This window comes from Mauremys mutica, chromosome 9 (genome assembly GCF_020497125.1).
Source record: "Mauremys mutica isolate MM-2020 ecotype Southern chromosome 9, ASM2049712v1, whole genome shotgun sequence".
NCBI lineage: Eukaryota > Metazoa > Chordata > Testudines > Geoemydidae > Mauremys > Mauremys mutica.
This window is the reverse complement of record NC_059080.1, coordinates 92,105,510-92,122,652: the sequence shown is the minus strand read 5'-3', so window position 1 is coordinate 92,122,652 and position 17,143 is coordinate 92,105,510. Positions and strand designations below refer to the sequence as shown.

At 40.2% G+C, this 17,143-nt stretch overlaps 1 protein-coding gene across 3 annotated transcripts in view; it reads right to left on the bottom strand.

Annotated features, from left to right (window-relative positions):
• Window positions 1-17,143, bottom strand: part of NAALADL2 (N-acetylated alpha-linked acidic dipeptidase like 2) — a 907,975-nt gene that overhangs the window by 396,516 nt on the left and 494,316 nt on the right. For all 3 annotated transcript variants that reach the window (XM_045031272.1, XM_045031273.1, XM_045031270.1), the window contains one exon: window positions 16,691-16,964. In XM_045031272.1, the coding sequence (XP_044887207.1) occupies window positions 16,691-16,964 (274 nt within the window). The remainder of the gene's footprint in view (window positions 1-16,690; window positions 16,965-17,143) is intronic.

Here is a 17,143-nt window from a genome sequence, read left to right as displayed (position 1 = left end):
TGTTATTCCTATCTGTGAATAATTGCACATCCTACAAATGATTTATATGGACAGGTTACACTGGTTACACAGGTTACACTTTGACTTCAATGGACCTTCTTGTAGAAAAAGGTTCTACTCAATGTGACTAAGGGTATTAGAATCTGGCTCATAATGTCTGTTTAGAGTAGAAAGATTTTTCACACCAATATTTGCTTTAGATATTAAACTGCACACAGCATTGCATCCCACCTAAAATCAGTAATCTGCTCAGGCACAGATAGTTCAATGCTTTATCGAAGACAAAAACAACTTTGTATTTCCCGGAGCTGAAAGTTTTGGTAGTAAACTTGGCCTTCACAGTAGGTTGAACTTACATATCTGTATATCTTCCTCTTCTTGAAAACATCATTAGTCAGCTATGTTCCATTTACTGAGGGAAAAGCTGCTGAAGTTCAAGGTTTTTCCTTGTTCACAATTTTTAGAATGACATTGTGAATATTTTTCACATTTATACTAGTTTTCTTTTTCTTTTTTTCAGGGTTACTGAATTACAATTAAAACATATTTCTAGCCAAGAAGAAGAACCTGTGCTATGTACTAGGGATCCACAACTGCCACAAAATCTAAACCTACATAAATGAGCACTCCCCAGGTAATCTTTCTATATCTGTTTTCTATTCTTTCTGTTGTATGCTTCATATTTTCATCCTATTTATTTATTATTCTTTTCTCTCCGCTCTTCCATCTCCACTCCTTTTCTTCTACAGTTTCTTAAGCAGACAGCATACCTAATAATATTTGTGTCAAACTTTTGAACACACAAAATCCAGTTGAGTTTAAAATGAGGAAAACATAGTTTCCCTATCTTTTCTAAACAGATATAATATACAAATTCTGGCTTTTTGTGTAACCTAAAACCAGACGTTTCTACCTCTGATGAATTTCTACCTCTGATGAATGGGTGTCTCAAACAAACAACTTTGCCTTTGCTACAAATCATTGCAGAATATGGGAAATTTTCAGACTTAAAAGCATCATCAGCAATTTTCACTTTAAAGTCTTTAAACTCTGTTCAGGAATGTCTGATTATCAGCCATCTCCCAAAGTTCACTAGTCTGACATAAACTTGTAGCCTCTCTAATTATTTTTTGTTATGTTTGCCCACTGTAATTTGCATCCCTCTCCTTATAACAATTTACTGGACTGATATATTGTCAGTGATAATGCTTTCCTAAGCAGAAATAACAACCTAAAGTTACCACCTGTCTTGATATGGGAATAATTATTCATATAAGTATGCAAAAGGCCGTCAATTACACAGGCTAAACTAGAACTTATAGCCACTATAAATTAATCAAAACAAAAGGAAAAACCCAGAAAAGTCCATCTAGTAAAAACATAAAAGAAAAATGTGTTGCAACTTCTTTACAAATAAATACAGTATTCACCCCACCCTCAAACAATATATTATATTTAGTTATATAGGCGTGAATTCAAGCTGGATGAAAACATTTCGACAAAGCAGTTTTCCATGGGAAAATGATGTTTCGGCAATATTGAAATGTTTCATGGCAACTGTTAATTTCAATTAAATTTGACTGAAAAGCTCTGAAACTATTCATAGCATTTTGTATCAACTTTCCTATTTTATTTTTACTTCTATATTTGTATATATTATATTTACATATAATATTTACTATTATATTATAATGTTTCAATATTATCAGAACATTTCAGCATAAGGTCATTTACATGTTTCTCAGTTTAAATATTTCAGAACTTTCATTCCATTTTCCAACCAAGTCTACACCCACACACACACATATATATCTAAGTATAAGTATGTGTATGCATCCACATCCACACTGTATTATATATAGTTATATATGTGTGAGTATGTGTGTAGATAGAAAGATAATATGCATCTATAAAGCTATAGCTACACATAAATGTGTAAAGGATGAGATCATCTACTATTTCAAGAAACAATGAGGAGTCCGGTGCCACCTTAAAGACTAACAGATTTATTTGGGCATAAGCTTTTGTGGGTAAAATACCACTTCTTCAGATGCATGGAGTGAAAATGAGAGATACAGGCATAAGTCTACTGGCACATGAAGAGAAGGGAGCTTACCTTATAAGTGGAGACCCTATGATGACAAGGCCAATTCAATCAGGGTGGATGTGGTCCACTCACCAATAATTGATGAGGAGGGAATAACAAGATAAGGAAAATTGCTTTTGTAGTGAGCCAGCCACTCCCAGTCCCTATTCAAGCCCAAGTTAATGGTGTTAAGTTTGCACGTTAATTGTAGCTCTGCAGCGTCTCTTTGAAGTCTGTTTTTGAAGTTCTTTTTGTTGCAGGATGGCTACTTTTAAATCTGTTATTGAGTGTCCAGGGAGATTGAAGCGTTCTCCTACTGGCTTTTGTAGGTTACCATTCCTGATGTCTGATTTGTGTCCATTCATTCTTTTGCGTAGAGACTATCCAGTTTGGCCAATGTACATGGCAGAGAGGCATTGCAGAGGTGGGGTGTACTCTGCTCCCCAGTGGTGAGCAGCTTCCCCTCTTTCCCGGTGGGGAATGGTTAGAGGAGAAGGCTCAGGCGGTTTCCCCTGACTCTTGGTGGGGAATGGGTAGGAGAGAAGCCCCCCAGGCAGCTTCCCCCCACTGCCGGTGGTGAGCAGCCTGTTGGAAGGCTGTGAGCCTGAGAGGAAGCCAGGCTCCTATCAGGGAGCTGCCAGCCTTGCTGAGGCCAGGCTCTCAGCTCCCCACATTGCCCTTCTTAGGTTGGTGGAAGCACTCCTGGTAAGGACACACACCTCCGAATCAAGAAGGGTAGCGTGGACATGCACCATCTCAATAATTACTGTCCTAATAACGGTCGACTAAGGGTATGTCTTCATTAGCAACGTTAAAGTGCTGCCGCTGTGTAGAGCTCTCCCAGCGCTGTAAAAAATCCAGGCCCATGAGGGGAGTAGCTACCAGTGCTGGTGCACTGTCTACACGGCCACTTTACAGCGCTGAAACTTGCAGCACCCCGAGTGAGAAAGTTGCAGTACTGTAAAGTGGCGGCGTAGACAAGGCCTTAGGATATATCTACACTACAAACCTAAGTAATTCTTAATTTGTCCTTTCCTTATTTTAGCCTCAGATCCTGCACTGTGTAGACTGATGCTCATTGTGTTAGTCATCTCGTCACTGCTAACCTTTTTGGTAACAATTGAAGCAAAGAACGCATTTAACACTTTGGCAATGGCTACATTTTCTATTATTGTCTTTCCCTCCTCATTGAGTAATGGGTCTTGCCTGTTCTTGGTCTTCCTCTTGCGTCTAATGTATTTGCAAACATGTTTTCTTGTTACCCTTTATGTCCCTAGCTAGTTTAATCTCATTTTGTGCCTTGGCCTTTCTACTTGTATCCTTCAGCGCTTGTGTTGTTGTTTATATATTCACCCTCTGTAATTTGACCTAGTTTCCATTAGTTCTACCTAGTTTTCCACTTGTATTAGAGTTGATTTATGGATATTTACTTTGTCAACATTGCATGTCAAAATATACAATTTGTGTTTTAATAGTTGGAAAGTTTTACCTTTCTGAATGTGTGTACTGTCAAATAACTATTGTCTAACCCTACCTCCACAGACATTATTGTCCAACCCCACAGTTTCCTGCAACTGTGAAAATTTAAATAGATAAAAAATTTAAGAACATTGATATTATCCACTGAAATTTATAAAAAAATAAAAATCAAATTCTGCCAAGTCTATTTAGAAGACTGCATACGTGAATTGGCTGGCCAAACATGATCCATGTGAATATAATCAGGCAGAGAGATGCATGAACATGTAGTACTGCAAACATAAATCGGCAAGTTAAAGCAGCTTTAATCAATCTAGATGAGCAAAAGGGTAGTTGTGACAACTGAAATGACACCTTTCACATTTAATGTGAATTTACTTGCTTTAAATCATTACACAGACTATAGAACTAAATCATTTCTTTAGGGAAAAGGGCGTGTGAAAACATTACAAAAATGTTTTTAAAAGCACTAAGGCAATGTTTTAAAAAGAATACTGGATGAAAAACAGAAAACATTTGTTTGAAAGTGGATTCAAGTGTTTTTGTTACAGATATTTTATGCAAATATTCATTTAATATTATAGAAATTATCAACCAAATCAATAATCAAATAAGATTTTTATGTGAGAATAATATAGTTTTATTTGATGTTTAATCAAGTAGATATTTGCATTTTTCAGACACTAAACATTCTGGAAAGCAGCTTTGTCCCCTTACAAAAAGTACACAAAGGGTGGTCTGGAGAATCAGATAGTACCTTCATTATAAAGAAGTGGCAAAAAGTCAGATCATACAGGTTTTCTATAACTATCTTCTGATGTTGACTTTCCAATTCCATTTCAAAGCTACACTCATTTTTTAGCACTGTCCTTAATTATGGTACTGTATTCTGTATTGATTACTTTACTAATGGATTTCAGATTTAACAAATGAAATGGCTGGAGCGCTTCAAATAGCAAACATTTGCGCTATGAGTACATTATTCTTGATGACTGATAGCAGGGGATAGAGGCAGTCACAGGATGGGATTCTGCCACATGCTCTTCCCTGTTAAGCTTAGTTGTACCATAGATATGTTTGTGGCCTGTGCCTCCCCTAAGCAGAAGCCACTACGTTCTCGAATTGTGCCAAATTGCCTGTCGATGTTTTGGACAGTTATCCAGGCCCAGCCTGAGACTGAGTCAGGTGACCAAGGATCATGTGAGAGAAACCTGGAAGCAGGGCTGCATATTGCACAGCAATTGAGACCTGCAGGGAGCAGGAGACTTAGTGGAGTTCTGGACTAGAACTGTGCGAGAGTTGGAGAGAGCTAAGTTGGGGGAGGAACAGGGGAAGAACTTAGGTTCCTGTACTCAACTAATGGGCTTTTTTAATTATTATATAAGGTGATATACCTATCTCATAGAGCTGGAAGGGACCCTGAAAGGTCATTGAGTCCAGCCCCCTGATTTCACTAGCAGGACCAAGTACTGATTTTTGCCCCTGATCCCTAGGTAGCCCCCTCAAGGATTGAACTCACAACCCTGGGTTTAGCAGACCAATGCTCAAACCATTGAGCTATCCCTCTGGTGTGACTAGGATAGGAACTGCTTGTACCTAGTGAACTGTTTATTTCTTGTTATGTCTCATTAAACCAGACCTCAAAAGATTGTGTAGGGAGGACAGACATTATTTGAAATGTGTGTGTATATTGGAGAGCCACAGAGGAAACTGAGGCCAGGATGACTAGGTGCCAGGATAGGTTAGCCTGACCCTCTGACACTAGGGTGACCAGATGCCCCGATTTTATAGAGACAGTCCCGATATTTGGGACTTTTCTTATATAGGCACCTATTGCCCCCTAGCCCCTGTCCCGATTTTTCACACTTGCTGTCTGGTCACCCTACTCTGACATCATTCAACTCATTTAGCAAGTCTCTTATGGGGATAAGGCCCCACAATACTCATGCAACAGCCAGGCAGGATACCCAGTTTGTCTTCAAGTTCTGGCAGGAGTTATCCCCTAAAGCAGAGGTTGGCAAACTATGGCCTGCGGCCCACAGGACCCTTCCCTCTGGCCCCCGAGCTCCTGCCAGGGAGCGGGGTCAGGACAGGCTTGTGGAGGAGCCAGCCCAACGCCCCAGCAGTGCAGTGAGTGAGGCGGAGGCTAGCCCCTGGCCCCACCCCTTCTGCGGGCCCAGGTCACGCCTTGCTGTTTGGGGAGGCATAGCCTTCCCCAGCCTTCCCTACCCAGTCCTTCATACAATATCTGAACCCAATATGGCCCTAAGGCCAAAAATTTTGCCCACCCCTGTCCTAAAGATACATTTGAATCTTGAAAAGAGTTTACATTAAGTCCCATGCCATCTGCTATTCAGCATTGTCTCCCCGACATACGTTAGTTAAAGGAGACAAGTGTGTGGCATTCCATTTACATGTATTGGTTTTGTTAAACCCCTGAGGATTAGCATAAGCCTAAGTAAACTGCCTGGTTTAACTTTTTACAATTATTAAATGCTTATTTTAATGGGAAATACCAATGGGTAGAAGAAAGAGGGCCACCTCTGGCAGAAAAAACATGCTGGCGTATGGCCCTGGGGAAGACAACTGTACATAAATGTTCTTCCCAAGTCACTCTGTCAATGAGTGGGAGGGTGTATGGGTCCCAGGGCCAACAGATATCTGACCATCCACTAGAGGCTCAGCGACCCTTTTCCTCTGCACCTGCTATGGACATCCTGCTTACCTTCCAGTCCCTGCCAAGCTCCCCAGCTATTGGGATCCTGTGTCATGGGGCACTTCCCCAACACAGAGGAAGATGCCCTGATGGTGGGCTCACCAATCAAAAGACAGGCACGCAGATACCATAGGGATGGGCATGGTGTGAGAATTAGAATAGTCAAGGGACTTTGTGGACAAGTGAATGTAGACTGAGTATGGATTAATTGCTGGTGCCACAGATACAGGATGGAGAGAAAAGGAGGGGAAAGGAAAGACAAGTGTGTTACAGTTCTGACACAGACCTTCCCCTTCTTACAAACAGGACCTGATGAGGCTCTTCTACATCTTGTGCACAGAGAGGATGTAGCTAGTCCACCTTCGTGTGAGACAGGGAGATCAGATGGGAAGGGTCCCCTGTCTGCCACAAGTGCATGGTCTGATGTGATTGGGATTAAACTACATTGTTTCCAGCAATTGTGGTAGATTTTTGAGGAAGCTGGAGACTTACTGCATGCATACTTAGCCACAGGCAATATTTAATAGTAAGATAATTACCTGCCACCCTTAGAATAATTAGGGACATTATTACAGAACCGTCATCTCCTGAATACACCGAAGAAAACCTAAACCAAGTTCTTCTTGACCCTCTTTTTATGACCCACATGACCTTGACCAATCAATATTACAGAGTAATGAGTGCAAAACTGTCACGAAATAGAAAACCTTCTCACTACGAGCAATGAGCTTAATATGCACTCACCTAAATTCTGATTAAGATGCAAATTTCCCTAATAATCTATCATTCAACATCAAAAGTCCTATTCCTGAAATTCTACAAACATCATTTGTCTTAGTCTCTGCATTGTGTGCAAAATTGGATTGTAAATTTGATAAATATCATAAACTTTGTACCATGGCCCTCCTTAAAAATACTTAGCAATTTTGCCTTAGATAAATATTAGATGAGGTCACCTTAGTGTTTGCAGATTTCCCTGTACTCTGCATATAGTTATTGTAGAGAACACTGCAGTGACCATTTCTATTTAAGACGAAGCTGGAAAGTTTTGCGTATTTTTTGGTTTTCAAAGGGTGATCATTGATCAGTCACAATATATTCAGTGAAACATTTAAGTTGACATGATCCACATCATTTTTGGGGCTCCCCAAAGGAGTAAATGGATGAAATTATATGGCCTGTGTTAGGCAGGAGGTCAGAGGAGATGATCATATAGGGGTTTCCGGGCTTAAAAGTCTGTGAATTTTAGAAGTAAATGCTAGCACTAACATGGATATTTAGAAAAAAGTCTTAGTTTAAAGTCTTATTTACTGACATTTTGTTTCTAGATTTTCAACCTATTTTAATCCTCTACAAATACCTTTATGATTAGATCATGCCTGAAAGGCATTAGCTTGCATCAAGTGGCAACCTCCCTCCTAGATATCAATGCAGCATGCTCTCTCCTTCAGGCCCAGTCAGCTTAGTTGGCTGGAGCAGATGGGGGTTGAGACCATGGCCTAGCCTCCTCCCTCATACACCTGGTCTTCCGCTAGAAAGTGCTAGGGTGAAGCAGTCTCTCAGTCTGTAGACAACAGAGGGTATAATTTTGATTCATCTCTGAATGGTGGCATAATTCTGCACAGGGTGGTGCAAGGGGAGGAGGAGTAGGGGGTGGTTGGGAAGCACCTTGCAACACCACCCCATAATGGTATTTAATAACCTTCTCTTTGAACTGCGACATACAGGGACATATGACAAATGGGAATAAGACTGGTATTTCTCATTACTAATTCACTTATTAAGGCCCCCAATGAATGAGAAAGAGAGTACTGCATATTCATTATGAAAGTCAAAGACAAGACATTTTAGTCTTTAGATTTATTTATAGTTAATAGTAAGGACGAGCGGGGGGGCGGGGGAGGAGAAGCTCTCTAAAATCCAACTAAACTTTTAAGCTCGGAGTTGTTTACACATGTTTTTTTTTTCTATTTTTAACTTGTGGAATCTTTCTGGGACTGGAACCAGAACTGTGAGGCACAGCAAGAAGTGCGTTTCTGAAGTATGTCTAGCCACAATCAGAAGTAGAGATAGAAAATATGAGACAGCGCCTCTTCTCATGACTTTTCCAGTCCGGTTTACAGATTCAGGAATTTGGACAGCTGAAATAAGCACCTGCTTATCCAAACTGCACCTTGATGCCAAACATTGGCCTACCTGTTTTTTTGTTTGTTTGTTTGTTTGTTTGTTTTTGGTTTTTCTTTTTAAGAATTTGGTCCAGTTTATGTATATCTTGGTGCAACTGTATCAATGTCAAGACATGTTCTGCTGGTTTCTTCATCTTTCTCTGAAAGATTTTCAAGAGACATTTGCCAAAAAGAGTCTTCACTAGAAGAGGCTGTGTTAGCTGTTTGTTTCAAATATTCCAGTTTGGTCATCTTAGCTACTATAATGGCTTTGAGCCTATGGCTTTTTATGGTATACAGTCTGTAAACAGGCCACCACCCACCTTCTTATAGAAAAACATGTATTAAAGCTTTTAGAAAGTTCTCTGAAATCCATCCTCAGCAGAACTATTCTGAACTATTTGTCACTTGATACTTTGAAAGAATCAAGTATTTTAATCATACCTTTTATTAAAGAAGCTATAAAAAATAGTTCTCTTCTTGATCTGTTTAGCTTAAAACATGTTCTTGTGTATTCTCCCTTAATAAAAACTGATTGGCAGTGTCCTCAAGTGGTGATCTAAGAAAACTTATGTTCTTGACTGTCATCTTGTCCTAGTAGGTTGGAAATTACAGATTTTATCAATGTTGCCATTATTTCAAAGCATTAAAAAAGTGGGTTTTTTTGCTCTCCTAGATAGAGAACAGCTATCTTGTTGAAAAGTATCCATGGATTTGATGCCATTGCAATAGCATAGGACAGCTATTTATTTTTTAGAGTCTATGACAATATGTCTAAATAACATGCAAGATAGGACATATTGTTAAAGGCTCCTTCTGACATGATATATCATGCTGCATCAAAGAATAAAACATCCCACTGCTTATCTTTTTGAGTGTCCAGCTCTAATTCACAGCACATTCCACTGTTATTTATATTTACTTTTTTCCTACCCATCAAGCACTTAAAATTAATATTCAGTGCAGTGATCCAAAATGTTTATTTTTATAGTGTGTTTATTTCAAGTTCTCATGGCAGTCTGACTTATTGCTGGTAGAGCAAGGATCAGATTATTATGGCCAATAAAACAGTATGAGAGCCTTACTGCTCCCTGTGGTAGAGGATTAAATATCAGATAAGCAAGGATGTCCAGGCAAGATAGGCTGTTATCTGTCTCCAACTACAATGACTTTATATTGACAGTGTTCCTACATTTTTAGCACTTACTGTCCTTATTTTCTGAGGAACAGAAGCAAGTGATGGCTTATTCTTTATTGTATTTTATAATCATCCATAAATACCACAGTGTTGAAGGGACTATTAAATAGCTGTTTACTCTAAAGGTTATTTAATTTTTAGATTGCAAGTTGTGCAGTTGCTTAGAGTAACAGGAATTCAGGGTTGTATAAAATACCGCATTTCTTACTATATACAGTTCTAACACCAGCTTTAGCTAGTGGGGGGAGGGATAGTTCAGTGGTTTAACCTTTGGCTTGCTAAACCCAGGGTTGTGAGTTCAATCCTTGAGGGGGGCCACTTAAGGATCTGGGACAAAAATCTGTCTGGGGATTGGTCCTGCTTTGAGCAGGGGGTTGGACTAGATGACCTCCTGAGGTCCCTTCCAACCCTGATATTCTATGAACAGTTCCAAAATGGTTTCTATTAAAAGCTCATTTTCACAGTCTCACCTTTCAATCTGACATTTTCCATATTGGCTCTCCGTCTGGAGGTGACATTTTTTGTTAAATTTTGAACAAATTTCCTACAAATCATTTCTGAATACTGAGACTGGAAAAAACCAAAACAAACAAAAAAAACCCACCCACTTTACTTCATTTTAAAACAAACCAACAAAAATCCCACCAGAGAGGAAGAATAAACTGAGGTTTGAAATGTGAAATATGGCCTCTTAAGGACTAGCATCTTTGCATGGCTTGAGGAAAACTGCTATTTAACACAAATATATCATGAGAAAATTGCATACTAGAATGCTCACTTGAACCTTTCCTTAAGCCTACATGTGTACTTTTAAACTAGAGTGGGACAATTTTTTTCCAGAGTTTATTCAATTAAAAATGCAATTTTGATCACCCCAAATCTATTCACACATTTGACATGAGTAGTTTCAGCCATTCACAACACAGGCAAAGGAGGAGGAGGGGATGCTGCTGCCGCTGCCCACCCCAACTTATAAATTTTAGCCCAGTTGTTAGGGCACTCACCTGGGATGTCAGAAAGACAGGTTCACATTCACACTCTGCAACAGACCCGAAATGGACTTGTTTGTGTCACCAAAAAATCCAAAATCATTCATATTTTATTTGATCCTAACAAAAAAATATATACTTGGAACTACCAAACTGGAAAAAAAAAAGATGAGTTATTTGCCTAGCTCTAGTTAAAACAGATGTGTTACCCATGTGCTCACAAGCCAATTGGTTACCACTGAGCAAGCAGGGCATGTTCAGCCATGGTGCAGAGAGGCTTCCACATAGTTTGGTATAAGCTCTATGCCAGCACTGACAAAACATATCGGAGTTCAAGGCTGTGAGGAGCATCAGATCATCCAGTCTGTCCTACAGGCCACGAACACTACCCAGCACTCACACACTAAACCCAAATTAGACCTTTAGTCTCCTTCCCCTCCATAATTTTCCTGGTCCATTCTATACAATTTCAGAGAAAATTATGTCTAAGGGCCAGCCACTGACAGAAGTACTTCCGCTGGTTCCCATGAAACAATCTCTCTTCCAGGTGGCTTTCTCAGTGCTTCAGTGACTAGACTGAGCACACTTCAATCCTGATTAAAAGTGATACAACTATTGACTTCTGCCTTGTTAGGCCACATCTATAATACGAGCGCCACAGCAGCACAAAAGACAGTGCTGTAGCTACTCCCCTGTAGCACGGTAGCTTAGATGTTTCCTGCAGCAATGGAAGGAGCTTTTCCATCTCTGTAGAAACTCCAGTTCAGTGAATGATGGTAGCTGGATGGAAGCCTTCTTCCATCGACCTTGCTGTGAATTCACACTGCTGAGCACTGTTGCTATGTCAACCTAACTTTTAAGTGTAGACCAGGCCTTACACTAGTGTTGAACTTGATGCAGTATCCTCATCATTCCATCAACCTGCAGTGCCCTTACCCTTCCACTTACTTCACAGCACTGGACTATGAGCAATGCACCATGCTTAGCAGTCCCCACCAGTGGATCAGCACTGCTCTTTCTCATCCATTCCTAGCAGCACAGAGATATTAGCGCATGCCTGATTAAGTGCACAGTTATGTAAGTGTTCATTGATTGGTCCAACAAGCTTACATGATCCATAGTCAGAATTTGTAAGTCCACCAACCCAGCAGCTCTTTTTAAAGGAGATTGCAAATGCTATAGCTGAATAGTTGAAGATTTTTTGTCTTTTTTTATTCTTTAAGAATACCTAGTAAGTTATAGGGGGCAGGAAAGTTAGTGCAGCATTCAGATAGCACAGTTAAAAATACAAAAAAGCAGAAGATTAAGCATGATATTTTCTACTAATTGCCATTTGTGCCTTTGAAAAATCTACCCCTCAATAGTTAAACTTCTACCAGCAACATTGCTCTGGCTGCAGCACACAATGTTCTCTTTTGTTTTACTAGCGAAATGTGTAGTTTGAAATACGAACAGTTATGCCTTAAACAGATACCATAAAAAAACAAGAAAATGTGCAACATGCCTTTGTGAAGGCTGTCATTGTGAGGATCACTTTTGTACTTCCTGATCATGATTTTAATTGTATAACCTTCACATTGCATTAACACAGCCTTCTGCATATAATTATAGCAGAGTGGCAGCTCTGCTATAGTTAGGGTTGAGCGTTGCTTTGTTTAAAGGTCAGCTGTCCTTGAAAATCCACGTGCTTTCCCAGATAGTCTTAAAATTTGCTATGCTTCTTGAGGGTGTAAGATAGAGTTAATAGTTCAAATACGGGATCATTTCAGCAAGGAGCTCTCAAGATATATTCCCCCTCAAATAGAATGTCAGCTGTTTACCAAAAAACAGCTGATTTTTTGGGGGTACATCTGGGACTCAAACTACAGCTCTAATCCTCCCCAAACCAATCTCAGTCACTTGGGATTTATCTCAACTAGTGCATAGCACCCATTGTCTGTCTGGAGAAGCAATAGTGAAAAAGTTACTGGAGGAAAATTTGTAACTCTGTGTTAGGAGATGCTAAAATGTATAGAAGAATGAAGTGTGCATATGCAGCAAAACTAAGGCTCAGTTCAAGCCAGACGGTTTGCAGTCAGTGGTCTCTCACACTAACTAGACAGCTCAAGGGGATTTGCTGTGGTTACTGAACCTGGGCTGCACCCAAACAGTGTGAGTGGAGGTAGGCATATCCATGCTTGTTTTGGTCTGGCTAGCACACCTAGCAGACAATAGTTATGAAGATGTGGAGGCACAAGCTTCCGTGTGGACTAGCAACCAGAGGATTTCCACTGGGTTTGTACTGGGGCAGCTAGCCCACACTGAAGTTCGTGCACCAATACATAATAGCACTCTGCCTTTGCAGATGCTACAGACTACATGAGTACTGTAGGATTAAGTTAAACACCACCTCTTTGCTACATCAAAATTTAGGTTTAGGTTAGACATAGCAAACAAAAGCTACATGCACCTGGCCTTCATCCAAACATCAGTGGTACTCCATACAACCACCCCAGGCTTTTACGTGTTATCACCCCTTCACTCTGGCCATTCCTTCTGACACATTGCCTCATTAAGCTCTGGAGCTCACTGACACACATCCCAACAGATTGCAGACAATTCCCGTGGCAAGAAGACATCTCTATTGATGCAACCTACAAAATTCAGCTTCAAAATGAGGCATACTTGATCCTCTCCTCCAGGGGCAGCTCTAGGTATTTTGCCGCCCCAAGCATGGCAGGCAGGCTGCCTTCAGCTGCTTGCCTGCGGGAGGTCCTCGGTCCCGCAGATTCGGAGGCATGCCTGTAGGAGGACCGTTGAAGCCACGGGACCAGCGGACCCTCTGCAGGCATGCCGTTGAAGGCAACCCGCCTGCCGCCCTCACGGCGACCGGCGGAGTGCCCCCCGTGGCTCATGCTGGTGCCTGGAGCCGCCCCTGTTCTCCTCATATCATAGTTATAAACTCTGCCAAGCTGCTCCAATTAATCCCTCAACCATTCAATACAGCTACACCTAATACAGTGAACACAGCTGGAGTTCATTCAAAACTCTGGAACACAACATAAATAATGGCATATTCTCTTAGAGAACCACTAAAGCATCTATGCACCACTTGAGTCATATTTAAGCTCTACTTGGCTTAGGTGGTGTATTAGCTATGTGCTGGATGTCTCAGAAAAGGGGTAAATTTAACTCCAAATGCATAATTTAGATGCAACGTAATTTCCTCTTTTAATATAATCTGTAGTTAGCCACATTTTCCCCCTATTTTCACAAAGTAGGCAAAGTGTTTAACCTTGCTATTAAATTGTGGTTGATACTCAACTTTTAATAAAAATATATTACAAAAGTGTCATTATTTCTTCAAGATGACCTGGTTTATGCTAATTTATTTACATAACCCTTGTAATATGTATTTCACAGCTGACACAGCAGCTCTCTTCAGAGCCCTACTGTGACCTGCTTCTCGTTATGATGGGGTAAACAGTGTCACCTTTCCAGTGCACAGTGAATTACAGAGAAGTAGCAAGGCATGTCATCAATCACATTGCATTAAGTTGGCTTTCGAAGTAGATTTCAGATATCACAAATGCTATTTAGGCTGTTCGGGAAAGTACAAATTGGACAGCTCGTATAAAATGGCCATATGATGAATGGACATGACAGGTCTTCAAAGAAAAGCAGCATTGCTAGTCTACAAATAACTTTGTCAAAACAAAAGTAAGACTGCAGTTGTTTTGGTAGCCTGGCTACTACAATTTAAGAATTCTTTAATTGCTCTTTCTGCTAGAAGTTCAAACAAATATCATTGGTATCAGAAACTCATGTTTATTTATGGACCGTAAATTCTATGTCAAGCTAGCCCCTGCTAAGAATTTGCATTAGGTTTTGAAAATTAAAATGATCCATATTATGCCAAGTTTGTTACAAAGTATCTTTTACAAGAAAAAGGAAAAAAAAAACCTGCGATGTTTCAATCATAGCCAGGCTATTTGACATCCAAAGTAAATGTAATTTGCTGCCTTACTTCATGTGATCATGTCTCCCTCTACTGGCTAATTTTAGTAACGATGACAACCTGCTACTCACAGTTTCAGATACTTACACATTTAGCTCAAATGTTAGTGATCTGTGCGTTAGGCACTCCAAGTCCAAGGTTAGATCACTGCTGATAACAATGTAATCTAGATAAATATACATGTGGTCATGGTTCATTACCACCGATGGGACTTGCACTTTGTGGACCTATAGACACTGAGGAAAGCCTTTTCTAAGAGCACATGCATATAATCCATTGGGGTCTAGCCTTTTCTAAAACAACATCCATACAAACCAGTGATCATAACTCTAGCTGCTGTTCTGAAAACCCTGATATAGCTAAAGTAATTATTCCTTTGGCTCAAGTGATAAGGGTGCGTCTTTTGCTTTTCCTGCTGCAAGATCCAGGGTTCAATCACCACTAATGTCTATGTAGGCTGTGCGTATGTGCTCCTGCTTCATTATACAGAAGTCCTAGTAAATAAAGAACAATTTTGAAATGTAATTTAAATTGCTGTGTGGTGAGCCGGCATTGGTAAAAACATCTTTGATTTTGCAAGAGTCTTCATTTAAGTTCCCAGAGAGGCTAGCTCTCTTTTAGCCTGCAATTTATCAGGCCCCTTATTGGTTAAGGACACCTTGACACTTGTGGGATTAATCTCAGAGACCACAACTGTATTTTTATCTCATTACAATTAATGCTATGGGTTTATTAAAACAAAGGGATTCTGTATATTGAATTTTTCCAGTTGACAAGACTCCCATAAGGCATTATATCCTATCAATACCTGCATATACTGTGCTCAGGATGTCTACTCAATCAGCTGTTGAATAAAAGATAGGAATACCCAGAGGAAATAGAAGTCATGTGGACTTTGAAAATTCAGTACTGTCGCAAAGACAATACAAGCAAAACGTACAAAAATGGTATTGTACTGCTGGTATCCAAGTCACTACGGGTATGTCTCCATAGCAACTAGACACCTGTGGCTGGCCTGTGCCAGCCGACTCGGGCTCAAGGGGCTTGACCCGGCGAGGTGGGAAGGTCCCAGAGTTCAATCTTTGTTTAGACCAAGCCCGGAAGTCTACACAGCAATGAAACATCCCCACAGCCCGAGGCCAAATCAGCTGGCAGAGGCTGGATTTTTCTTTGTTGTGTAGACATACCCTAATATACTATAAAGCTCACAGTGATGGGCAATGTTCAGAAAGTATAAAGGTTGAGGGCTGCAGTGGGAGGTTGGGGGTGGAATCCCCAAAACTCAACTTCCTAGCCACACTTCTTTGGTCTATTAATATTTTAGTCATGAAAACAAACTAAATTTATTTTTGAAGCATGGGGAAATTAAATAAGATAAAAAGGGTCTGCTTCATTGTGTGCGACACATCATGTCGTGGAGAGGAGAAAGATGACACTAATAATATCAACAGTGGAATTTATATTGCGATTGCCCTCTTCAGAACACTTTACAAACATTTATGCAGCCTCACAACATCCCTGTTGGCTAGGTAAGTAAGATTTATAACCCCCATGTGGAAACTGAGGCAGAGATATTAAATGAGTTGCCCAAGGCCAGAGATGGAGAATGTGTCAGACCCAGGATTATCATTCATGAGTTTCTGGCACCTAATCCTGTCCTTAAACCAGATCTCACTGCAAAGAAACTCATCCTCCCTTCTCTGTGTGCCTCTCTCAAGTGGCAGGGCTTGCTCAACAGTGCCTTCACACAAGCATAGGGAGAAGACAAAGTTCTAGAATCTCTCTCAGATTCTTATATCCAGTTAAAACCAGGAAGTGTAGGGCCACCAGTTGAGAGACAGCTGACATTTAATTGTAAAAATACAACATAACAGATCATTTCAAGTTCGTTTCAAGGTCTGAGCTGAGGAGTGGGCTACATTTTATTTATCTGAATTTGTTTGCTCATCTCTAGCCTGAGGTTTTCACCATTATTCCCATGACTTGCCAGTTAAAGACAGATGGAAGCTGTTTTCTAATTCTATTTTACTGTAAGTGACAAAGACAAATGACTGTATTACCTCAAGAGTTCCTTTGGCAGAGTAAGCGGCGTATGAGTACAGAAGGTCTTGGCTGTGAAGCTTTTTGGTCTCTCTGTAACACTTCTGTCCACTAGGATAAAAGCATTCGCCACTATTTTTCAGAGTTACTGTATTTGAAGAAGAGCCTGGCAGGTCAAGCAAGACAGAGTAATTTACTAGCTGAACATCTTCAAGGCCACAAGACGCCCATCGAACCAGAAGTTTCATTGCAATGTCTGTATCTTCTTCTTTCCTAGGCAACTGTATCAAATCTCTGGGGGTGGAAAAAAAAACAGTAATAGTACATTTTTTCCAATACACATTCATCTTGTACAGATATAGCAGTTCACAATTTCATTAATGTGAGGCAAGGAATTCATGATAGATTATCATACAATACAACAAAGCATCTTTCATTCTCTTTGCATGTAATTCCTATCATTCATCAGAAAA